Source organism: Tenrec ecaudatus, chromosome 10 (assembly GCF_050624435.1).
Source record: "Tenrec ecaudatus isolate mTenEca1 chromosome 10, mTenEca1.hap1, whole genome shotgun sequence".
Lineage (NCBI taxonomy): Eukaryota > Metazoa > Chordata > Mammalia > Afrosoricida > Tenrecidae > Tenrec > Tenrec ecaudatus.
The window spans coordinates 130,675,411-130,700,569 of record NC_134539.1 but is presented as its reverse complement, the minus strand read 5'-3'; the positions used below and the strand labels follow the sequence as shown (position 1 = coordinate 130,700,569).

General features: G+C 42.1%; 1 protein-coding gene across 1 annotated transcript in view; it reads left to right on the top strand.

Annotated features, from left to right (window-relative positions):
• Nucleotides 1–24,216, top strand: part of UTP18 (UTP18 small subunit processome component) — a 36,103-nt gene extending 11,887 nt beyond the window's left edge. Inside the window, exons 8-14 of the mRNA XM_075561591.1 lie at nucleotides 3,937–4,037; nucleotides 4,236–4,326; nucleotides 6,408–6,531; nucleotides 13,322–13,496; nucleotides 18,023–18,165; nucleotides 19,447–19,485; nucleotides 24,064–24,216. Of these exons, the coding sequence (XP_075417706.1) occupies nucleotides 3,937–4,037; nucleotides 4,236–4,326; nucleotides 6,408–6,531; nucleotides 13,322–13,496; nucleotides 18,023–18,165; nucleotides 19,447–19,471 (659 nt within the window). The 3' untranslated portion in view covers nucleotides 19,472–19,485; nucleotides 24,064–24,216. The remainder of the gene's footprint in view (nucleotides 1–3,936; nucleotides 4,038–4,235; nucleotides 4,327–6,407; nucleotides 6,532–13,321; nucleotides 13,497–18,022; nucleotides 18,166–19,446; nucleotides 19,486–24,063) is intronic.
• Nucleotides 24,217–25,159: the final 943 nt, after the last annotated feature.

Below are 25,159 nucleotides of genomic sequence, written 5' to 3'. Positions count from 1 at the left end.
TCTTCCCCTGGGACACCTTCACGAATCCTCTGTGAACCCAAGTCCTTGTAATGAGGTTGGCTGGGTTAATGTCGTAAATCTTGGGAGGCAGTGCTGATATGCTCGATAGCTCACTGGTAGCCTCCTTATTGAAAACCGTACATGTGGGATTGTAAACACGGGTTGCTCTGGACAGCCACTTTCTGAGAAACAGTGAGGTGCTAGAAACAACTGAGATGGTTCTAACACCTTTGATCGCACTTCAAACCAGACTGTCTCAACTTTTAATGCAGATTCTGACTCAGTGGGTCTAGGGTGGGGGCCTGAGAGTCCACATTTCTCACAAACTCCTGATTGATGACGATATTGCTGCTTCTTGGATCTTAGTTTTAGTTCCAATAGTCTCCCAATATTGAAATAGGAAATAATATATAATAGGTTTGTTTGTTTGCTTGTTTGTTTGGGCCAGGTCCTTCCTTGCCTCGCCCACTGTTGGGAAAGACAAGCCAAGGTATATGTAATTGGTGTGTGCCCGGGACCCGACCTGCTCGGTGTATCCTGTGTAGTATGTGCCAGCCTCTTATGAGACTTGTATTCATCTGTCCTGACTAATGCATTCCATTCTCTCCATTCCTCATAGTTTGGGAATGATGAAATAATAGTAATGATAGATGAATTCTATTGGAGGGGATACGTTATTTTTCAGTCTCCCCTGACACAAGAAGGACAACTTTGTCAACTAGCTATGATGTAAGGACTTAAACACTTGCAAACTCTTATCATAAATACTAACTTGAAAAGTGAAGAATACAAAATTGATAAAATGGTACATTCTACTAGTTATTAAAGGGTTCATTAATCTGGGACCCACACACAGTTGCCTTGATTATGTGTCTGGGGTTTGTGAAGTTGCATGTGAAAAGCATTATATTTTTATTTATATAAACCTCTAACTGAAATTGAACATTTCCCCCAGCTAGAAATGTACTTAACCATTATTCTGACTCACCAGACTGCCAAGAGATTCACAGCACCAAAACAGACTACGAACCCAGATTACTAGTTCAAACTCCAGAACCTGTTTCTGTTGCCATTATTTTAAAAGGCAACTGTTCAGTGATGTGTTTTTTCTTGAATAAACATTTAACAAAAGGAATTTGAGCATTTGGGAATCAAGTTATTTGGTCACTTTGCCTCTTTGAATGCAGGTATTTGGATATGTGAATCTTGAAGCTTTGTTTTTTGGTGTTAAACTCTGTGTAAACTTGAGGGTCACACATTGAGAGGTATGTGCTAGTACTCCTCCTAGTACCTGCCACTTGATCAGTGCTTGGTAATAGTGTCTGCCATCCTTGTTAGAGCAGCATGTCCTCTGTGATCACAGCCCACTGTACTCTCCTGTGGAATTGGGCTGCCTTAGCATTAAATTGGCCTTTCCTGCTTTTATAATTGCTCAACTATTAACTGAAAATCTCGTCCCCACTTGGTGCATCTGCCTGTCATTTTTTAAGGATTCACATCTTCTTTCCCAGGCTATATTACACATTTTATATGACTCCTGTTTTGGGATTACTATTCTACAGTGGAGCTCTGGTGGCATAGTAGGTTATGTGCTAAGCTATTCAAGGTTGGCAGTTCAGACCCCTCAGTCCCTTTGTAGGAAAAAGATGAGGCTTTCTGTTCCAGTAAAGATTTACTTCCTCAGAAAACCACAGAGACAATGCTTCTCTGTCCTAAAGCATTACCGTGAGTTGGAATTGACTTGATGGCACTGAGTTTGGAGTCCTGAGTTTTTATCCTCAATCCCTGCAGCTGAAATAGCAGCCTGAGCAACTGATTGGATACTCAAGTAGTTAACTTTCCTAGACTTCCTTAGAATTGTCTTTTAAAATGATGTGCTATCTTTGGTGAGGTTAAAAGCAAAATGCTAGATACCTAGGTACTGGAGGCGAGGCTAACGTACAGTGCTCTCATTTTTCTAATTAATTGCTCTAACAACTGCTGTCCTTACATGCAGGAGGTCAAGTATTCTTTCTTGAAGACAACTTCCCCTTCTGAGTTACCCAAAGAAATAGATTTATTTAGGCTAAAAGAATAGGTCTTCCAGAGAGAGAGAGAGAGAGTAGAGAAAGCTGTAGAGTGCTGGTGAGTCTCTGGCACGTTGCCGCTGTTCTGTCACATTGAGTTGGTGTTCACATAGGTCCTGCACACTAGGATGGAACTTTGTTTCCTGTGGCTCTGAAGATGCCTGCACCGTCTGTGTTCCTCCTAGGGCCGTACTAGAGGCCGCTCTAGGCTGGCTCAGCTTTATTTTCTCATTGCCATCAGGGTTAGGTCTCAAGACTTGGAGGTTAAGCCTCACACCGTGCTAGAACTACTCCCTTCCTTGCCCAATTGTCATGTAGTGGTTTTTTTTTTTGTATTTAGAACTGTGTAAAGTAGCCAATACACAGCAGAGAAGCGGGGAACGGAGACTCCGGATAGGGCAAGATATGACAAAATAACGATGTATAAATTACAAAGGGCACATGAGGGAGGGGGGAAAGGGAAGGGAGGGGAAAAAAAAAGAGGACTTGATGCAAGGGGCTTAAGTGGAGAGCAAATGCCTTGAGAATGATTGGGGCAGGGAATGTATGGATGTGCTTTATACAATTGATGTATGTATATGTATGGATGGTGATAAGAGTTGTATGAGTCCCTAATAAAATGTAAAAAAAGAAAAGAGGAGAAAAAAATGATTAGGGCAAAGACTGTACAGATGTGCTTTATACAATTGATGTATGTATATGTATGAACTGTGATAAGAATTGTATGAGCCCCTAATAAATTGAAAAAAAAAAGTAGCCAATACACAGGGTTAGACATACAGAGAGGAAGCTGTTCATCAACAGAGAAGCAGTCACAGTGATTAGAGAGAAGAGTCTTTGTTGATCACAGGAACCCGAGTGTCATCTGGAGGCAGACGTAGTGTGGTGTGCAGTTCATAGTGTAAACTATCTCAACAAGGACTGCTAATGACATCAAGATGATCTGTGTGGCACCTTATCCGGCATTTTCCAAGGAGGAACAATGTGTGATGGAGGACTGAACTCATGAGATTTTTCCAAATCCCTTTTCACTGACTTAATTTTAAAGACAAATACCATTTGAGTAGGCAATAAATTCACATGGTACAAAAATCCAAGAGTATGGTAAAAGTCTCTTCCCATCCATCTCCCTGGCTCCCACCTTCTCCTTGAAGGTGACCAATTATACCTATTCTTGATGGATCCTTTCCATTAGGCAACTTTTTAATGATTGATTTGACTCTAAGCATTCTGATACCAAAAGGAGTTTCCTGCATTGTGACTCTTTTAGGCATGACCCTCAGTGAGTAATTGAGTCTCTGGTTTATTTATCTAACTGATATGGCTTGGCTATAATAGTCACATCCCGAGAAGTGATTGAGGTTTCGAATGCACTGAGACATTGGTATTGTGTATTTTGGAAGGCGCAGTTAAGAACCAGTCTTCCTTTCATCACGGAATGCTCAGTAGTAGGTAGGGTGCAATGCTATAGGTTGTCTTGCTGGTTTTCTATTTTTGACTTGTAATAGATTTCTTTTCTGATAAAGAATTTTGTGATGTAGAAGTATAGTTTGTCCCTTTAATTAGAGATATTATTATTATTTAACACTGGGACAATTATTTGTGTTGTTTACTATGTGAGAGATGGAATCTCTTGGCTTATAATTAAAAGGGCGAGTGTGTTAGCTAGAAAAGAGGACTTTACTGAGCACTTTGTTAGTGGTTTTCTGTGTGAGTCCTCTCAGTCAGACACGGTCCAAATTGCTCAAAGCCTCAGCCTAGAGTTTAAGTCACGTCGACGTTTTTAAAGGTACGGCCCCTGCAGCTAATAGTAAAAGAGCATTTTTTATCATCCTGTTAATCTTTGTAATTGATTCATCTCCTTTCGTAGGTTTGAAAGAGAAGATAGTGAGGAGCTTCGAAGTCTCCCCAGATGGGTCCTTCCTGCTCCTAAATGGCGTTGCTGGGTATACTCACTTGTTGTCAATGAAGGTGGGCCGTTTTTGTCCTTGGGATGTCTGTCTCCAGTAGGCGGGTGGGAGAAGTTGGGCACGGTTGGGGGAGATGTGAACATAAAGAGGAATGAAAATGAATAGAAACTGGAAGCTAGAGAACTAGATTGTTCTTGTTCTGCACAGTGTGATCCTTCCATAGAGGATAAGTAGATAAGTAACATGTAACTTCTTTTAGACTAAAGAACTGATTGGCAGCATGAAAATTAATGGAAGGGTTGCCGCATCCACGTTCGCTTCGGATAGCAAGAAAATATATACGTCCTCAGGTAAGGGAACGTGGTAACACACACGAGAGGCACTTTGGATGTGCTTATAGTCCAGAGTCAACTGGAAACCGCATTTGAATTTCATCTTGTTTTCGTAAGCAATTCAGTTTTATTTTTAGAATTGTAGTTTGACTTTTTACTAAGATGAATATTGAGGGGCTAATCATGTTAACACATTAACGTGTGTGTGTGTGGGGGAATTGGAAGGAAAATGATTATTTTAAAAGACGGCTCCTTTTAAGACTTATTGCAAATTACTTAGAATCCTTGCCCTCTACTTGTAGCACTATCCTTGGGTAGTGTTTTGAGTTTTAATTATTGGCTGCAAACCATTCTGATACCCCCCTCTCACTGTGCTAGAGCCGTTTTGCCCAAATCTTTCTACCCCAAGCTCTGTGTGTCTTTCACTCGGATGCTCTCCGATAGACCCATCTGTCATTCCAAAGAGTCAGGGGCTTATTTCTTGAGACAGCTACCTGATCTCAGTGCTGCTCATGCTCTTTGGTGATGGGACCCTGCAGTGATTTTGCCTCTGAGTAGAATTCTGCAGTCAATGCAGGGCTTTAGACCTACTTTCTTTTTACCTTAACTAGGAGTGTGGATACAACAATAGAAGTTATTTTTTTTTAATGAGCTTAAGAATTTTTTGGAAAACATACATTTATTTTTGTTTAAGATTCAGACTTTCACAGAAGTTGTGTAGCTTTAAAAACCCTCTATGATAAGATCAGTAGCATTTGTTTCCTGTATTAGGATTTGTGAGAGTTAAGGGGTAAACGTTAGCTCAGAGTAACATTCCTGATGGAATGCCCCTGGGTCGTGGGAAAAGACAGGCAGCCCACTGACATTCTGCAGTATCCCTTGACCGTGGCCATGCCATGGTGTGGGTGTGGGGAGCTCCACGAGTCATCCTAGCAGCTGACACCGCGCATGCTGGGTACCATGTTTTCTTTGCATGGCTCAATGTTTGAATTCTTAAAATTTATCTCTGAGGCACAAGATTTCAGTAACGTCCCAGGCTAAGTGAAGTTGGAGGTGGAGGCTAGATACTAAAATCCTTAAAGCCAAGTACAATAATTTTGATTTAATGTAATGTGAAATAAGAACTAGACTTTAACATGACAAGGGATGGTTTGTTGAAAGTTTAACGTTTGAGAATATTATCCCTCAAAGTTTCAAATCCCTTTTAAAATTAGGATTATTGATCTTTCAAAACATTTTTGGAGATTTGATGTCTAATCTAAAAGTATTATGAATATAAATGCTGGGGGAAATTGAGCACTAACAAGCAGATGAATTAACTGAAGATATCAATTCTTTTCAGCTGTGGTCACTGTTGTAGTGGTCTTAATTTATCATGAGAAAGGTCCTGAAAGCAGGGGGGGCATAATCAAAAGTCAGAATCGCTGATGGTGTCGTGGTGGTGGTGCTCCTTTGCCTTCCTTCCTGTCTGGATTATTTCTCCTGTCATCATCATTGTGATTTACTAAGCGTCCCAGCTTTAGGTACTAGCTATTTTAATACCTGTTGAGTAGCCCTGGTGTGGTCGGGGACTAAAACCCTTGGTTGCTAACCACAGATGAGTGGTTTTGAACCCACCTGTGAGGGAGAGAGGTGTGGCAGTCTGTTTCCATGACGATGGACAGCCTTGGAAGACCACAGGGGCAGGTCTAGGTCTGCTCTGTCCCACAGGCTCTCCAGGAGTCAGACTTTACTTCACTGCGCTGGGATAATACTGATTGATGTTGGAAGAACTATGTTGATAAGTGTTTTAAATTTTTTCCCTGAATTCTTGTACTAAGAATTTTATTTGAGTGACAAAATCCGCTTTACCCCAAAACTTAAACAGTGAGTTTTTGTGATTTGTTTCACTGTAAGCCTAAAGGTACTATTTGTTAATGAATGAATTAATGGAGGGTAGAGTTTTCTGTATGTGAGTGTATACGAGAAATGCTTTTAGAAATCAGAATTTGTTCATTTTTTAATTTGTTTATTGTACTGTTCACTTGTCTTCCAAATTTTTTTGTCCTCCAGTTTTAAAATGAAACAAGCTGGACTTTAATTTTGTCTCTTTGATGCAGGGGATGGGGAAGTTTACGTTTGGGATGTGAACTCTAGGAAGTGCCTTAACAGATTTGCTGATGAAGGCAGTTTATATGGATTAAGCATCGCCACGTCGAGGAATGGACAGTATGTGGCTTGTGGGTACGTAGAGACAGGGTCATCGTGTGTAACACAACCTTAGTTGTATTCTGATTATGGGCAAAATGTTTAAGAATTAACTGTACTAGATGGCACATAGCTTTGTTTGTATGCTGTTTGGAAATAGGAATTCTGTCAAAACAGGTGAGCCTGGGGCATTCGATTGCCTTCATACAATGTTCATACTATAACAGTGGCTTCTCAGCTCCTCAGCAAAGTACTCTATCACTGTATTTTCTGTGTTTGGAATGTTAATTTGATCACATCAAGTACTAACTTTATCTCTTCATCCTGCCATTAAGGGAGTAAGTTAAAATTTCCTTTCTCTCTCTGAGGTGGTATGAGCAAATGGGTTTCTTGGAAGTAGTTTATAAATATTGTAGAAACTTAAGAAGACTTATCCAAAGCCATATTACTGTATTTTTTAAGAGGGCTTTCTAGATAGACATGCTTGGGAAGAGGCAGAGCAGGAAGAGGCTAGTAAATTTGTAACTCTCACTAAACCACTAATCAATCTTAGTAATTTAAGAAAATCTAGGAGTGGATTTTTGTTACTCTTAGACTAAACACAATTAGACCTTAAATGCCGGTGAAATCTTCTCCGGATTGAGGGGTCAAGTGTATTTTGCTATTTAGAGCTTACCATCATCTCCACCCTTTCATTTCATTCTCTTAGGTTAAATTGAGGTAGCCGCTTCTTAACATCCCCACCACCATTTTGAAAACTAGTCAGCTTTTAGGGCCTGGGAGGAAACTAGAACCAGCTGGTGGAGCTTAGAGACAGTGCCTTGTGTCATGTAGATCTACAATAGGTGATTGGACCCAAACAAACAAACCCAAACTCACTGCTAATCATGTCGATGTCGACTTTCCTCAGTGCGATAGGACAGGGTAGAGCTGCTGCCCTGTGAGTTTCCAAGACTATAGCTCTTTAGGAGAGCAGAAAGCTATCTTATTCCTGAGGAGCTGCTGGTGGTTTTGAAATACTGACCTTGCAATTAGAAGTTCCATGCATAACCGCTATGCCATCTGGGTGCTTGGTTGCTAAGCTAGAAGTCAGTGGTTCAAACCCATTAGCTGCTTCAGAGGAGAAAGTGGCTGTTTGCTTCTGTAAAGAAGATTACAGTCTTGGGAGTAGGATTGACACAGGGCTGCTGTGTCCTTCCTGTAAGTTTGCCGTGAGTTGGAATCAAATCAAGGCAGTGTGTTTGCGCTTCTTTCCCCCTTTCTTTTCCTTTCCTTCCCATCCCATCCGCCCGCCCGCCCGCCTGCCTGCCTGCCTCCCTCCCTGCCTGCCTCCCTGCCTGCCTCCCTCCCTGCCTGCCTCCCTGCCTGCCTCCCTCCCTGCCTGCCTCCCTGCCTGCCTCCCTCCCTGCCTGCCTCCCTGCCTGCCTCCCTCCCTGCCTGCCTCCCTCCCTGCCTGCCTCCCTCCCTGCCTGCCTCCCTGCCTGCCTCCCTCCCTGCCTGCCTCCCTGCCTGCCTCCCTCCCTGCCTGCCTCCCTCCCTGCCTGCCTCCCTGCCTGCCTCCCTCCCTGCCTGCCTCCCTGCCTGCCTCCCTCCCTGCCTGCCTCCCTCCCTGCCTGCCTCCCTCCCTGCCTGCCTCCCTGCCTGCCTCCCTCCCTGCCTGCCTCCCTGCCTGCCTCCCTCCCTGCCTGCCTCCCTGCCTGCCTCCCTGCCTCCCTCCCTGCCTGCCTCCCTGCCTGCCTCCCTGCGTTACTCCTGACTCCCCACACCCCTGCCCCTCCTTTAGGGAGACAGCTTAAACCTGAATCAGTGTTTGCCAGAGTAACATGAAATGTGGCAGCAATTCTTAATTAGCAAATATTCTGGACCTATGTGTCTATAAATTCAAGACTTATGTTTCAACTAATTATCAGTGATTTATTTTTAAGCAGAAGCACTTGTCTCTGAGGCTCGAATAACTACAGAAATGACCACTCAGATTGTGAAACCAGAAAGGTCATTGTTTTCTGCTTTTGCCCTTATCACTTTTTACCAATCATCTTCGAAGGATCCAAACAGCAAAGATAGACTCGAGCGTTAGTAGCTTAAACTCATTTGATATTATTGTCTTTCAGGGTAAAGCAGTTCTGATGTGCTTGGTCTGTTTCCAGGTTTTTGCTGTTACCCTGGATATAAAGACTTTACCCCAGTTTGGATTTTCTGACTGTCCCATGTGGTAGAGTTAGTGATGGAGAAGCCAAGGCAGAGGCAGGAGAAACTGAAGCCAATTGCCCGTCTTCCTTGTCTCTTCAGACAGGTGCAGAGTGTGTCTGTCTTGGCCTCTGCTGTTGGGATTTAGCTCCAGCTTTGATCTCAGCTTATCTCTTAGAGCAGTGGTTCTCAACCTTTCTAATGTCACGACCCTTTAATACAGGTCCTCATGTGGTGACCCCCTAACCATACAATTCTTTTCGCTGTTACTTCATAACTCAATATTTTGCTACTATTATGAATCGGGCGACCCCTGTGAAAGGGTTGTTCGACCTCTAAAGGGGCCACGACCCTCAGGTTGAGAACCGCTGCCTTAGAGTGTGTCTGTTAACTTTTCTCATCCTGATTCAAAATGGACATTTCTACTACATTGTTGATTTGATAGGGAATTAGGGAACTATTCACATGTAATTATGTTGTATGTGCTATGACATAGGCATACCTAAATGGGGGGACTTCAAAACGTTCATGGAAAAATGCAATTAGAGATGACGGGATTTTTCCGTGAACTTTTTAAAGCTCCCTCATATATGATTATGTACATTTGCATTACTTCATGACATAGCTACCTTTCAAGTGCAGATAGTGCATTCCCATCCCTTGGGAAAGTTGTGTGGAATAGTGCTAGTCCAGGAAACAGGCATAAGAAGGTAGGTAGGTAATTTAAGTTCTCTCTGTTGGTTGTTAGGAAGTTGAGTGTCGTAGGACTGGATCCGAAACTCTGGTTGTTTCCTGTTTGTTTATTTTGAAAGGATATTGACTGCTTCCAGAGCTAAAGAAAAGATTTGAGATTCATTAGGGCTGGAGTTTAGTAGTCCTTTGGAATCGACTCGATGGCAGTGAGTTGGGTTAGATGGAACATATAAGATGGATTTTACTGTATAGCAAGTCATTCAGAGACTCTTTCGGGACATGTCTGTTAAAGTTTTGTTAGACATACTGGCTCTAGAGCTGGCCATTCTGAGGGCATGCATGACTCAGAGAAATGGCATTGTAATGGAAGAGTAAAGGCTGGAAATGGGAGGAATTTCAGACTTGGGAATGAAGCACAGACGGGTGTAGCCTACCCGAGGCAGGCTGTTGAGCTAGCTAAGTGCAGCAGGTCGGATGTGTGGAGGTCTTGCATCGGCCTCATCAGAATTTGGGTGTTAGACTGAGTTGAAAGAGAAACCATCACAGGTTTCTGAATACAGAAGAACCATAAATCCAATCTGATATTTTAGCATTTGCAGTACATTATGACAGTGTTGACGAGAAAGCAGAGCAATAGGGGCCCTGAGATCATTGCCGTGGTCCAGGAAGCAGGTAATACATAGACTGTCTTTAGGGCAGGGGATGGGGCTGGGGGAGGTGGGCAAACGGTGTTTCCAGTGTATTTGCTGGCTGTTTAGAAAAGCGGGTGGGAGAGAAGCACAACTTCCGAGTGTGGAAGTTCCAGGGCTGAGTGCCCAGAAGAGTGGAGCAGAACTTTTGGGGGACAAGAGTCAGTGAAGAAGTGACTGTAAAGGTGATGGAGGTGAGAGGAGAATTAAAAGTTCAGTCCTACCGTTCAGCAAGGGTGGAGTGTTGCGTTCTGTTTTCATTTTGCTTAATCTGAGGAGCTGTAGGGCTTCTATTGTGTCTTAGAAGCCTCAGGCTGCCTCACAGACTACTTTCAGTGGCAACAGAGGAGAAAATACCTACTGTATATATTCATGTATAAGCTGAGTTTTCCAGCACATTTTTAATGCCGTTTTTGTGGTAAAATTAGGTGCCTCGGCTGATAGTCGGGTCTGTTTATCCTCGAGTATATGTGGAAGACCCCACAAAGATCAGAGTGGAATTCAAGCACTGAAGGTTTCCTAGGGATTGGGCTGTTCCGAGTCCCTCTGCGGCAGTTGTTGCACGTTGTGCTATGATGGTACTCTGGCTTTCCTGCCCTCAACAGCCCAGTAACAGCTTGCCTTATGCTTGGTATTTCTTTCAGTGTGGTTCTTGGCCCCCCTCCTTTCAGCATCAGTGTACCTGAAGTAATGATTATGAATAAAGACTGTTGACCTTTATCCAGGGTGCATGCATCCGAGTTCTGGAGCGGGATGGGCCACAGGAATTGACTGTATACAGACTAGGTGATTGATTGTTACACACTGTAAGGCTTAAGAACCAGTCACTGCCTACATTGATCTCTACTTCAGGTTTCTGAGCCTCACCACAGTTGGGCTGGATCATTCTTCGTGGTTGAACTGCCTGGGGATGGTAGAACATTAAATTGCCAGATGCCCCTCACATCCCTTTCCTGCCTCCTACCCCTCCACCATCCTTGTCGTGACATCTGAGGTTGTCCAGTCTCCACTGGTGGTGCAGGGGTTAGGTACTGGGCGGCTAACAGATTGTCTTCAGACATTTGCAAATGTCCCCTGCTTGATAACCATGCTCTTCTGCCTATAGTTTCCCCATGGACTTGTGTGTTCTCTGTCTTTTGTACCATGTGTCCGAGTGTCAGTCCGCAGGAGAGACACGCCTAATTGCTGTCATGACTTTTCTGAGAAAAGAGGGAACCTGGTGGCACAGTGGGTCAAGTACTCAACCGAGCAGTAGTGAAGGGGAACTGCACAGCTGCTCTGGAGAAGAGGGGTGGTAGTCTGCCGAATGCTTCAGGAAAGACTGTCTTGAAGCCCCGGCGGAGTCTACACTACCCTCTAGGGTTGCCGGGAGTTGTAATAGACGCCCTGGCAACCAGTTCTTTTTGGGAAAACTTTGTATAGCAGGACATACTGTGTTGGTTCGTCTGGTAGTAGGAATGTAGCGTTAGGAATTTTTCCCACTTAACATCTGCCTTCCCAGGCTCTGGCTTGAGTCCTGCCTCTTCCACAAAACGTTATCACCTAGAGTAACTTCTCATACTGATGTTCCTGTTTCCTTTTCTGAGGTTACACACAGATGTAGCTTATTGCTACATTGTACTCTGATTTCATGCCAGAGACATGTACATTTTTTTTCTGGGATATAATGCTTCTGATATACTTTGCATTATTAATAATGACTGGCATTTACAAAACCTACTAACCACTCCTAGTAGCATATTAAAATCAGTTCTATTCCATTAGCACAAAGAACATTACCAAACTAAATTTCTCTTTGTAAAAATGCATAATTTAGGCCATCTTGGGTCTACTGAGTTAAGCAGTGATCTGTTGTGTATTTGTTGGCATTCTTTAAGGCTTGCCTTGTGTTTGTGATGCTAAGAAATGATTATAATTTATATGTAGAAAAGTGTTATATTGATTATAACTTTTCAACCTTAATTGAGGTGTATTTAGATATAAATTAGTTTTTAGCAAGAAAAATGTTAATGTAAATTACAGTGTATATACACATTGCGTTCAAGTAAAAATATATAAAAGAAAACATGAAATTTTTATACTAAGGGTATATGAGGGGCTTTAAAAGGTTGATGGAAAAATTTCATTACCTTTTAATTACTTAATTCCTCGATCCCACAAACTTTCTACAGCTCCTGTGTACTCTCTCCCTGGTGGTTAGGATGGAATACATGCATCCAGTGAGTGCAACTGAAAGCTGGTGGAAAGTGGTTTGAGAGAAAACTTTAGAGCTAAATGATGCTAACACACTTTGTTGACTTGATTTCAACTTATAGTATCTTTCATGTAAATTCATGTTACTTCTGGCTTGTAGTAGGCAATCAGCAAATACTGTTATGTGAATAAATGAGATGTTTGAGTGGTAGGAATGAGACTATTTAGTTGAATTCCTGTTTGTCAGTCCAGCGAGGGTGTGGCTTACTTTGCTGCATCGTTCAAGCTTGTATAACAGTTACTAATTTTCTATTAAATATTTGTGAGTTATACATGCCTAATTGCTGTATCTTATAATGCCCATAAAATTAAGGTAGACTTTGCCTTGAGTTGAAAATCTTTCATTTATAAAGTTTTTGTGTGAATGCTCCTGTTAATTATGTACAAACCAGGTGATTAGGATTAGATTTTTAAGAGTGGGATATGATTTGTTGCTGGCCAGTGATTTAGTCAACTTGACGTACCTGGCCATTGCCATAACCCTTGACTGTTCATATTCCCGGAGAAGTGAAACTAAGATGTCTGTAAGTCACTGTGGTCGGTTCCCACTGTTTTAAATGTTCTCGCAGACATAATGTAACAGGGTTGGGTTCTGAATAAGGTCAGGAGAATTGTTTGTGTATTGGAAGGAAAGGTAGACTGTAAGAGGAGAGGAACTCTGTTTACCTTTGCATCCCAAGCATCTAACTAAAACTAGTGGCTGGCATAGAGCTGGCGTGCAGGAAATACTTGATGAAAGGATGAATAATGGAGGTTCTATGTGTTCTTTGGATTTTCTAGCTAGACTAGTTGAACAGCTTCCCAAGGTAAAAGGATTGGCGTGGAATTAATGCCTCGGCTTTTTGTCTAGGATGAGCTCTCTGGTTGCCGTCTGTGTCACACAGTGTGAGTCCTGTAAACACCAGCTTTTGTGGACCAGCATCTTTGTTCAGTTAGGTGGTAAGAACCCTTTGCTGATTTTTAATCTTTTGTATTTAATAATGCCCCCTCTTTTCTCTTTGCAGTTCTAATTGTGGAGTGGTAAACATATACAATCAGCAATCTTGTCTCCAAGAAACAAACCCAAAGCCGATCAAAGCTATAATGAACTTGGTCACAGGTGTCTCCTCTGTGACCTTCAATCCTACTTCAGAAATCTTGGCAATTGCTTCGGACAAAATGAGAGAAGCCATCAGACTGGTAATACTTCTACTTTCTTTTTTTAACAGTGGTAATTTAAAAAATTACGTTGAAATGTAGAAGGGTAACAGGAAAGGAGGGGGAGAGTGTTGTATTATTTTTAAAAGAGGGGCTTCTTTTGAAGGAAAGTCTGTAGTATAGCTTTGGGGTCTGGTTGTTGGACATGACACACATGGCCGCTCAGTTTGTCAGTTGGTTTGGGAAAGCTGTGCTCTCCATTCTCAGTTATCTCTTGACTGATCGTCCTCTTGTCCGGGCTTTCAGCATGAGCTCTGCTATAGTGAGGTGGATGTTTAAGGTGAAAACTTTGGTCTTCATGTTTTCCTTGCTCATTTACTTTGTTTTAAAGACTTTTTAGAATTAATTGAACTTTCAAGAAAAATAGACTCTGCCGTTTGAACAGCTAGATAGCACTTGTAACTTCTGTGTCCAGAGTCCCTGAGATAGCTGCCCTGCCCAGGCTGACTGACTCTAGAGAAGCACAGGACTCTCCTAGCTCTGACTCACTGCAGGGAAAGGGGGTTCCCAGCAGTTTCAGCCGGCAGAGAAGCTGTAGGTGTGCAGTCGGAGGCATCCTGCTCTGCTGTGTGCTTCTAAGGGGCCTCTGCCAGTGGAGCCACACCACACCAAACCCAGAGCCCTTGCCTCTGGGCCAATTCTGACTCATAGTGACCCTCTGTGGGGTTTCTGAGGCAGTAAATCGTTCCACGAGCAGATCGCCTCAACTTTCTTCCTTAGAGTGGCTGATTGTTTTGAACCATCGACCACGACGTCAGCAGTCTACTTACTCTGATAGTGCCACCAGGGCTCTTGTGAAGTCCCATCTCATGAGAGACTCCATACCCAAGATGGTTGTTTTGGGCCAGTCACCTAAGAACTCCCTTCTGCTTAGGACACACCCACAGAAGCCTAAGACCACACCGTTTGTACAATTTAACCAAAGTGAGCCACCTGTACCCTTAAGAGAGCATTTTATACCATCTTGAGTTCCTGGATACCATTCAAGGGCCAGCCATGTCAGCAGGCTTTTCTAAAGATAGCAGTCTTAGGCTTAGTACATTAACCCCTTTCTGTACCATGCCCAAGCTCCACTTGCGTGTCACCCTCCCCTCTGGCATTTCTCACCCCTTCAGGCAGAACCACTTTTCATGGCAAGTGGGCACAACTTTGAATAGCTGTATTGCCTTGTGTTTGCCATCAAGTGGTAAGTGGTTTCCAAAGACCTGGGTAATTTTGATTTTGCCCAGAGACTTGGCTGTAGTATATATCTTACCAGCTTTGTATAACTGCTCAGGTTATAAAGATTTAGGAAGAATTCTATTACAAATTCTTGAGCTAGTAAGTTCTCAGTATTAACTTACTCAAAGGCAACAGCTCATAATAGACAGACTTGTGATTCTAGATTCCGTATTCTTTCTACACTTCAGGGCTTTTCTTACTGAATTCCTTAGAGTCCTGCACGCAGCATAGCAGCCTCCTTTGGCAGAAAGGGCAACGAGACTAAGCTGGCTCCCTGCCGTCATGGAGAAGCTTCACCATTACCATGATACAAGTTAGGAGTCTGAACACAATGTTGTGTGTTTGTGTGTGTGTGGAGAAAGGATTCTGGTAGGAAAAGTGTTTGAGAGAAACAGGTTGAGTTTTATTACCTTTAATGAATGAATCCTTTTATCAAATGAGAAGGATCTAATTCAAGTTCAGGCTTTAAAACCCCCATTCCTCTTCATTGTAGTGGTGGTAACTTGTTGTAGGAAGCTGTGAGAATCTCTCTTGTTGACATATATTCTGCAAGACGCATAGTAGTTAGTTCTGCCTGATTTGCTTCAGTGATCATGACAGCGTTTATGTTTTTTTAATTTTGGCAAAACTGCACAGGGAATTCGTTAGTAGCAGCCAAATCACATTTTTAAAATGGTAGTCAACCATGCTATCTAATGGAAAGAAGCCAGGCATAGCAGCTTCCAGTTGCCTCACTGGAGAGTGTGAGTATCATGCAATTGCTTGTAATAACCCAAAGACTTGTGCTACCCCTCGCAGAGCAGTCAGTATCAGTCTGTGCCATGTGGCGGAGGAAGACCCAGAAGCTAACTGAGTGCTGCATTTGCAATCTTGGGTGTAGTACAAAGGTGTAGAGTTTTTTCACCCACTAAATCAAGTAGTATGTTTACTTGTTGAATTTTGATACATGGGTGCTTACATACAGAAATGGTTATTAGAGTTAAAGTTGGATCTTTCTGGTACTTCTCATTTCAAAGTTCAATTAAAACTTTAAATATAGAGACCATATCAATGTAAGACATGAAAAAATAATTTATAAATTATCTAGGGTTCGAGAGGGAGGAGGAAAAAATGAGCTGATACCAAGGACTCAAGTATAAAATGTTTTGAAAATGATGGCAACATATGTGCTTGACTCAATGGATGCATGTATGTATTGTGATAAGAGCTGTATGAGCCCCTAATAAAATGACTGAAAAATAAATAAGTGGATTCAAACAGTAACGTATACACACACACACACACATACATACACACATACATACACACATCATAAACAAAGAGAGATTGGAACCCATCCAAGTGCTTATCTGATGGTATCATTGGCCTGAGAGATTGATTACATTGAGAACTTTGTAGAAAGACAACTGAGTTTGTTAGGAGGATATTGTAAAACTGCCCCTGCTTCCACCAATATCCAAGCCAGTGGAAGGGGTGACATTTAAAAAGAAATTGTTTACAAATTGATGTTTATCTTCCACCACGCATCGCATGCTGTGTGGCCACCGTGTGTGATCGTACGGCTCTTTTGTTGCATGAGGCACCACATCAGTGGCAGCACTGCAGTTCACATCACTGACCTTGTTACCATAGTACTTCTAGGGTTCTGCTAAGTCAGCGACAGAAATACACAGCTGCTTTCTGATAAAAATAGGCTTTAAAACATTGCTGTGTATCTTGTTCCTCAAGTTTTGCCCTGTACTGAGCTTTCTATTTGTAATAAGCAATTGACAAAACTATAGTTAGATGAATTCAAATTATGAAACTGGGCTTTCTAATATTGTTGGAAACAAGGATGGCTTAATTGAATCTTATCTTTAAGAACTCAACCAAGTAGAAAGATTGGTCCCAGCGTATTTTGATTTGGGAGAGTCAGAAAAGCAGCCCCTCAAACTTCAAAAGCGTGCTGAGAAAGTTAGGAGCAAATCTCTGAGGCATCATTTTAGAGTGTCAGGTGGCAGATGTGACAAAAGACACAGGGAAGCCATGGTTTTGGCACTCACAGCAAGTGGGTATCTCTTGGTGCTCTTTGTGCATACTTGCTTATGTAAAGATGCAAACATAGTAACCTGAACAAGACACAATAAGCCACACCACTTGGAAAAAGTTATATAATTGTATTCTCAAACTAAGTGTAATCCATTTTGTGATACCCGTATTCTGGCTTCTCTGTGTAATACACAGTATCTGCCTAGGAAATGGCTTTTTTTGGGGGGAGAGGGGGGGAATGGGTTTTAAAAAGTAATTTTTAACATTTAAAGTAATTTCTTAAAGAACTTGTGTAGAGAGTGATGTTTACGAACTTGAAACGTTAAAATGAAATCAGGGAACTACCAGCTTAAATGGGCCAAGGCCACGTGTCATTAATACCAATGCCTTAATATTGATGACACACTTGCTGTGCAGGTAGAATCTGCCATCTGGCAGTTAAGAATAATTAACATGACTTGGAGATTGACAAAACAGTCAGTAGACACCTATCAGGGAGTTAAACCTTAATTCGTGACTTACTGGAACCTATTTAATAGACAGGTGTTTATAACATAGAGTACTATGTGATAGTTATATATGAAAACCACCTTAATTGAATGGGAGAAAGTCTGTGGAGGGTGACAGGCTACCATGATCAAATGGAATCCACAGGAATCAAATCAACTACGTCTATAGAAAGAGGTGATGGAGAAGCTCCGTCAAGCAGAGCAAGGGTCTTTTCAAGTCAGGGAAGACGAGTCAGAGTTGCATGCTGCCGCCATACTTATTCAGCTGTGTGCTGAGCAAATCATCGGAGAAGCTGGGTTAGAGGAGGAAGGACCCGTGTCAGGCTTGGAGGAGACACATTAACGACTGCAGTACGCAGATAGAATGGCCTCCTTCATATTTCTCCTATCTTTCACCATGAAAAGATATCTTTTTACTGGCCCAGTAAGTATTCCACCATTTTTTTGCATTCATGCCTTCATTCAGCAAACACTTGAGTCTACCAGCCACCAGTTAGAGCCATATTTAAAAATCCCTTTTCTCTACTTCCTTCAAGTAATAGCACATTGAAAAGCAAAATGTAATTTTGCAATACTGTGTTACATTAAGAGAATTGCATTTCCTACGTATGCTATAGTTGAAAGAAACTTTGGGATCCAGTTTGGAAAATGAATATATTCAACCAAAGGGTAGAATGAAGTCTGAAGTTTAAGAAACATGAATTTCTAGTTCATGCTGTTGAAGTTTTTGTCTTTTTTTATCTCCTGCAGGTTCACCTTCCTTCTTGTACAGTGTTCTCCAACTTTCCAGTTGTTAGAAAGAAGAATATTTCATTTGTTCATACCATGGATTTTTCTCCTAGAAGTGGATATTTTGCCTTGGGCAACGAGAAGGGCAAAGCCCTGCTGTATAGGTAGGTATTGTTTAAAAGTCAGAGTTAACTTATAAACTGTTCTTGACAATGTGAAGAGAGACCATTTCCACATTCTTGGCTTTTCGAAAGTTGTGGAGCATTCAACTTCACACTCCATCCTCATTATTTATCATCTGCTTTCTCATAAAATAGTAAGTCGCTAAAAAGTTCACCTGGAAATTTTGTTTCCTACCTCCTACACATTTTGAGGAGGTAAGCTTGGGTAAGAGTAGCCACACTGTAAAAATCGTGCCCCTTTCTTAATGTTCAGATTTTAATAATTAACATTAACTTTGGTTCACTTAGTCCATTATTTACACCACTAGATGTAAGTAATTTTTTAAAGATTCCCTCACCCCACTGTTAGCTCTAAATGAGAATGTTAACTACAAAGGTATCCAAGAAGTATATGCTCTGTCCTGTTTCTTTCCTTACCAGATATCTCTAGCTGTACAGCAGCAACAAGCAGCATCTGACTGCATCCATGCTGGAAGACCTAGGCAACAAGGTGTATCGTTGGGGAGCAGTAGAGAGCTTGCCACGGGAAACCTGAGCAGGCAATCCCAGCTCCTCCCTGGCTCTTTGGCTAGGCGCCGAGGGCTGCTCAGAGTCCTGCATTAAGGTGCTGCAGGGAAGGCCTGCTCACAAATGGAATCTGGGCTGAAGAAAAGGAGGGCTGTAAATTGGTTTGGAGTAGACGCTTGTGAAAAGAGATTATAGCAAACAGTAATGTGATTTAAGGTTCTGTTTACTTTGAAAGGAAAATAGGTTATAGCAGAAAAATTGGAATTCCACCAGTCTCATTTCAGTCACCTTTTGAGCGATTCTCTCATGGTTTTATAAAAGGATGCAGATTCCTACTGCATTTAAATTCTCTTCCAAATTTTTAGTTCGTAACAGCAATTGAATTTTCCTCTTCTCCAGAGCCCTGCTCTCTAGGGTGTGACTGCTTCGAGTTGTGCCTGCAAGTGGCGTAGATTGACAGTGGGTCTCTTGGGTGGCTGATCTATTACTTTATAGGTCCTGTTTTGATGCTTTGGAGCAAGCTTGCTGACTGCTTTTATGTAAAATCAGATGCGAGGAGCTGTCAGGTTGTCAGAGTCTATAGTCTGAACCTAGGTGCCTATTGAGAAGGACTGCGACTACCTGGCTGTTGCTGCATAACACGTTGCTGTGAAAACAGTAATTAAATCCTCCAGTGCCGCCCGCCGTTCATCAACCTGATTGGCAATACTGTGGGTGATTGCAAAGTTTGTAGCTGACTTATCTTTATTTTTTCAGACTGCACCATTACTCAGACTTCTGAAGAGATCCTTTCAAGTAAGAAGATAACATTCTAATGAACCATACAGGTTATAAGATTGTAACTAGTCCTGTCAGTGGGGAGAAGGCCACATTGGTTCACTGGTTTCCGAGTCCCAGGGAGTGGAATGGAAGGAGGCTAGGAAAAATCTAGCTACACTTGAGGATTCCTTGAGAGTTTCTTGTCCCAAATCACAAGAGTCTAGCTCGGTTTTTTAATGCTCAGTAATGGGTATCAAAATTATAATTACTAAATGTTCAATCTACAGGACAGAATAGGTTTACCAGAAAGCTGTCTTCAGATAGAATTGTATCTTGTTGAAGCTCAAATCCCTCTTTAAATATGTACCTGTTTTTCTGTGCAGTTTTTAATTGTAGAAAAGAAAAGCATTTGCCAAGTCGAATGTTTGACGTGTGCAATTCAGTGATGCTGTGCATAATGTTGCCGTCTGCAGTGTCTGGTGCGGAATTGGTGACCACTGTTAACACTTTGGTTACACTTTGGTCTCTGTCCATTTGCCCTGATTAGGCATTTCAAAGCGGGGAGGCCATACAATATGTCCTCCTGTGACTCACTTAATTTTAGGATATCTGTGTAATATTCTGTTCTCTAGTCCATTTTTTTACCATGAATTTATATATATATTGTTTATCCATCTGTTGAGGGCCATTTTGGTTGCTTTCATTTGACTAGTATTGATTATACAGCAATGAACACTAGTACACACATAACTGTTTGCATCATTGTTTTCAAGTCTTTTGTGAATACATGGGTAAGTCAAAAAGTATTGCTCTAGAATCAGGTTGTTAGGTGCCATCGAGTTGGCTCTGACTCATAGCAACCCTGTGCACTACAGAGGGAAACACTATCTGGTTCTGTGCCCGCCTCACAATTGTGGGTTGTTTTTTTAAAAATCATTTTATTGGGGGCTCATAACAATTATTATCACTATCCATACATACACCCATTGGGTCAAGCACATACGTACATTTGTTGCCATCATTCTCAAAACATTTGCCTTACACTTGAGTCCTTAATATCAACTGCTCATTTTCCCCCTCCCTTCCCACTCCCCCCTACCTCATGAACCCTTCATCATTCAGAAATTGTTACTGTTTTGTCATATGTAACACTGACCGATGTCTCCCCCTGCCCTCTTCTCTGCTGTCCATCCCCCAGGGAGGAGGCTATACATAGATTCCTGTGATCAGTTCCCCCTTTCTAGCCCACGTTCCCTCCACCCTCCAGGCATCGCCACTCTCACCACTGGTCCTGGAGGAGTCATCTGTCCTGGATTCCCTGTGTTTCCAGTTGCTCTCTGTACCTATGTACATCCTCTGATCTAGCTAGATTTGTAAGGTAGAATTGGGATCATGATAGTGGGGGAAAGGAAGCATTTAAGAACTAGAGGAAAGCTATATGTTTCTTCGTTGCTACCCTGCACTATATCTTTTGATAGCCGGGCACCATCAGCTTTCTTCACCACATTTGCTTATGCACACATTTTTCTTAAGCAATCGTGTCAGGAAGGTGTGCATCCTGGAATGCCAATTTAATAGAACGTGTTCTTGCACACAGTTGTTTTTATATGTACCCATTGTTGGTACTACTGTGTCAATTTCTTGCTGAGGGTCTGCCCCACTACTGTACTGAGCATGATGTCCTTGTCCAGGACTGGTCCCCCAACAGCATGTCCACAAAGTATGTGACATGAAGTCTCTGGATCCTTGCCTCAAGGAGCATCTGGCTGTAACTGTACTACTTCTAAGACAGATTTATTTATTCTGGAATTCCATTGTACTTTGAATACTCTTCTCCTGCACCACAACTCAAAAGCATTGATTATTTTTGGTCTTGCTTATTCATTGTCCAACTTTCACATGCATATTAGGCCATTGAAAATACCCTGGCTCAGGTTAAGCACACTTTAATCCTCAAAGTAACCTCCCTACTTTTCAACACATTAAAGAAGTCTTGTTCAGCAGATGTCCCCGCGCAGTGCACTGATGGATCTCTTGGCAGCTGCTGCCGGGAGCACTCACTGTGGGTCCAAGCGAAGTCTCGGCAACTTCAGTCTTCTCTCCATCTACCTTGATGTTACCTGTTGGTCCAGTTGTGAGGATGTTGGTCTGTCTGCCGTTGAACTGTAGTCTATCCTGAAGGCTGCTGCAGTCCTTGGTCGTCATCAGCAAGTGCTGTAAGTCCTCACTTTGAGCAAGCAGAGTTATGTCTTCTGCATATCGCAGGTTGTTAATAAGCCTTCCTCCAACCCTGATACCACATTTTTCAGAAATCATAGAATCTTTTATTAAAAACAAAAAATGTCAAAATAAGAAGCTACTATTTCTTAACCTATTCAGCTATAGCCACACACACACCTGAAAGGATGTTTCCATCTAACCATTCCCATAAGAATTCTCTCCGATTTATCCCATGTCATTGACATTTTTGACATCTTGGACCATCTCAGCTGTGGTGATTTTGTTTTGGGTTTTTTTTTTTTTGGTGTTATTTTTAGTTTTGGGAGCAAAAAACTGAAGAGGCAAGATGAGGGCTATAGGGTACAATGGAGTAATGTTTCCTAATGAGATGTTTATAGGACAACCCTTGCTGCTCCTACAGAATGAGCAGGTATTGTGATGAAAAAGAACCTCTGGGCTCAACTTTCTTAGCCTATATTTTTAACAGGGCAGTTTTCAGTTTTCTTAAAACTTTTAAAGTCTTATGCTCCTACTTTTTTTTTTTAATTGAAAAAATTTATATTTAGCATTCACCAGCTGGGCTCAGTTTAGATGATTCCGGTTTTGTTGGCAACATCCAAAAGCGTCACAGTCAGGAGCCAGTCGAACATATGCCTTCTCCCCATCAGGCCTGATCAAGGTGTTGACCTTGGCTACGTCAGTGTCATGCAGCTTCTTCACAGCCTGTTTGATCTGCTGTTTGTTGGCTTTGACATCCACAGTGAACACAAGTGTGTTGTTATCTTCGATCTTCATGGCGGACTCTGTGGTCAAGGGGAACTTGATGATGGCACAATGGTCCAGCTTACTTCTCCTGGGGGCGCTCTTCCGAGGGTATTTGGGCTGCCTTCTTAGTCTCAGGGTCTTGGACCTCCGGAAGGTGGGTGACGTGGGATCTCCTTTTCCTGTGGCTGTGGACGCCTTTCAGCACGGCCTTGGCTTTTCAAGCCTTTGCTTTGGCTTCTGTTGTGGGAGGAGCAGAAGCTTCCTTCTTCACCTTCTGCGCCATCTTCGTGAAAAGGAGCCCCTAGCTTTTTTTGGTTGTGTAAAACGTCTCTTGTAGCAGGCACTTTCAGGGAAAGAGATATACAATTTTTTGAGCCCTCTACCCAGAGGGCACCCTAAAAAAAAACAAAAAACTTTTTAAGTTTTAAGAAACCCCCTGTGATTATCTGTGTCCTTAAGAACAGAAAAGTGGGTGAAGGGAGACATCAGACAGTGTAAGACATGACAAAATAATAATTATAAAGTATTAGGGGTTCATGATGTTGGGAAGGGAAAAATGAGCTGATGCCAAGGGCTCAAGTAGAAAAAACTTTTTTTGAGAATGATGACGGCTACAAATGTGCTTGACATGATGGGTAGATGGATGGATTGTGAAAAGAGTTGTACAAGCCCCCAATAAATGATTTTAAAATTCTTAACCAAATTATGCCTTTGGAATCTCTAATAAAACAGTGAAATATAGCCCAATTTAACTCCCAGAAGCCACTTAAACTTTGATTCATTTTGTAAAATATATTTTTAAGGCACCCTAATGAGACTTGTGTGCATTACTGAGAGAACTACTTCACACCTATCCACCATTAGAGACATGTTTAAATATGTTTTATTTGGAATAAACCCTGGTGTGTGTATAAACTGGAATCTTAGTAGCAATACTTTTTGGCTTGCCCAGTGTGCTTACGAAGTGGAATTGCTGGATCATGTGGCAACACTAGGATGAACTGTTTGAGGCACCACCAAACTCTCATACCAGCTCTATTTTGTATGTTTCTTGGAGTTTTACACATGGCTTCCCTGAATCACAAACAGCCCTGATGGTACTGAGGGCTGGGTCTTGGGCGACTGACTGCAAGGCTGGCAGTGTAAATGCAGCATCTGCCCTGGAAGACACGTATATAGCCTTTCAGGGCGGGGGGGGGGGGCTGCGTACACACACCAGTCCAATTGCACCATCTGCCCTGGAAGACACGTATATAGCCTTTCAGGGCGGAGGGTACACACACACACACACACCACCCCCCCTCTTCCCCTCCCTCTCCCCAATTGATGGTGGTAGGTGTTTTGCTGCCCCAAGTTAAACAGGTAGATGTTGCCTGGCTACAGGACATTCTGAGGTGGAGCTTTGAAATGGGCTTATCTTCCTTGAGATTCATGAATACTGAAGGGAGACTTTGAGATTGCAGAAGAAGGTAGGGTTACATAGGGAAAGGATTTTTGATAGAGGAATTTTGTGCAAAGCTTTAGCCAGACAGCAGTTCAGCTAGCCTACGTGCCAAAATTGCATTGCCGATGCGTGGCATTTGTTGGTGACTGGCAGCTGGTGTATTATTTCTTTTGTTCTTTTCCTAGATCCATTTGAACCATGAGAGAAGCCCATCCTGAGACATCTTTTGAAAATTTTTTCTGTATGTGTGATAATTTATAAATAGCGATGTATTTGCCAGCTTTGCTCATTTATGTTAACAAATTTCTTAATAAACACATGACACACCTATATGGAAACCTGTGTATGTGATGTTTACACGCATGTGCATCCACTTGAATTTATTCAATTTAAGACGACTAAACATGATTGGAGACCAGTGTACAGCCAGAAGTACTGGCATATAATATATTTCAAGGTTAATCCTGATAAACATCATCATCTATACCAGCACCCGTCTCCATGTTCCAAGATACCAGTTAAACAGAGGCTTGGTGACCTATATGAATCAGTTGCTTGGCAGGAGGGTAATAAGCTCTGGAGTGAATTCTGAACTTCCAAGTGCTCCAGGAAAGATCCTTATGGACTTGGGACTCAGATGGTTGTCAATGTTACTTGAGGGTTGGAAGCATAGGAATAGCCGTTCTTGGTCATGTTTATTGTATACACCAGCTTAAATATTTAATTTCATTTCCAGGGTTGACAATTGGTACCATAATTATTCAATCAGGCTAGTCTTGCTTTAGATCGGACCCTACATATTTTAGGAAAAACATAATCATGTGTTTAAGAATTATTCAAATTTGTGTGTGTATTCAAAGGGTGGGTTATAGATCTATCTAGTCTAATAGCTTTCACCTGACCTCCCTGCTACCATGGAGCAAAAAGAAGAGCGAGTTTGTCCAGTGGCAAATGGCTTTGCCCAGAGAAGAGCGCCCACGTTTAAAACCACAAGAGGCGGCGGATATGTAAAGGGAGGCTTCCATATGCCTTGCATGCCTTCCAGGTCTAGGAGAGAGGACCTAGAGGAGTCCCTTAGATACAGACAAGTAGTTCTCACCTTCCTCATGCTGCGACCCTTTCATACAGTTCCTCACGTGGTGATGACCTCCCAACCATAACATTATTTTTGTTGCTACTTCATCACTCATTTTGCTACTGTAAATATCTGATGCAGGATGTATTTTCATTGTTACAGATTACAAAAAAAGCAGTGGTTAATCACAAAAACTTGTGAAATAT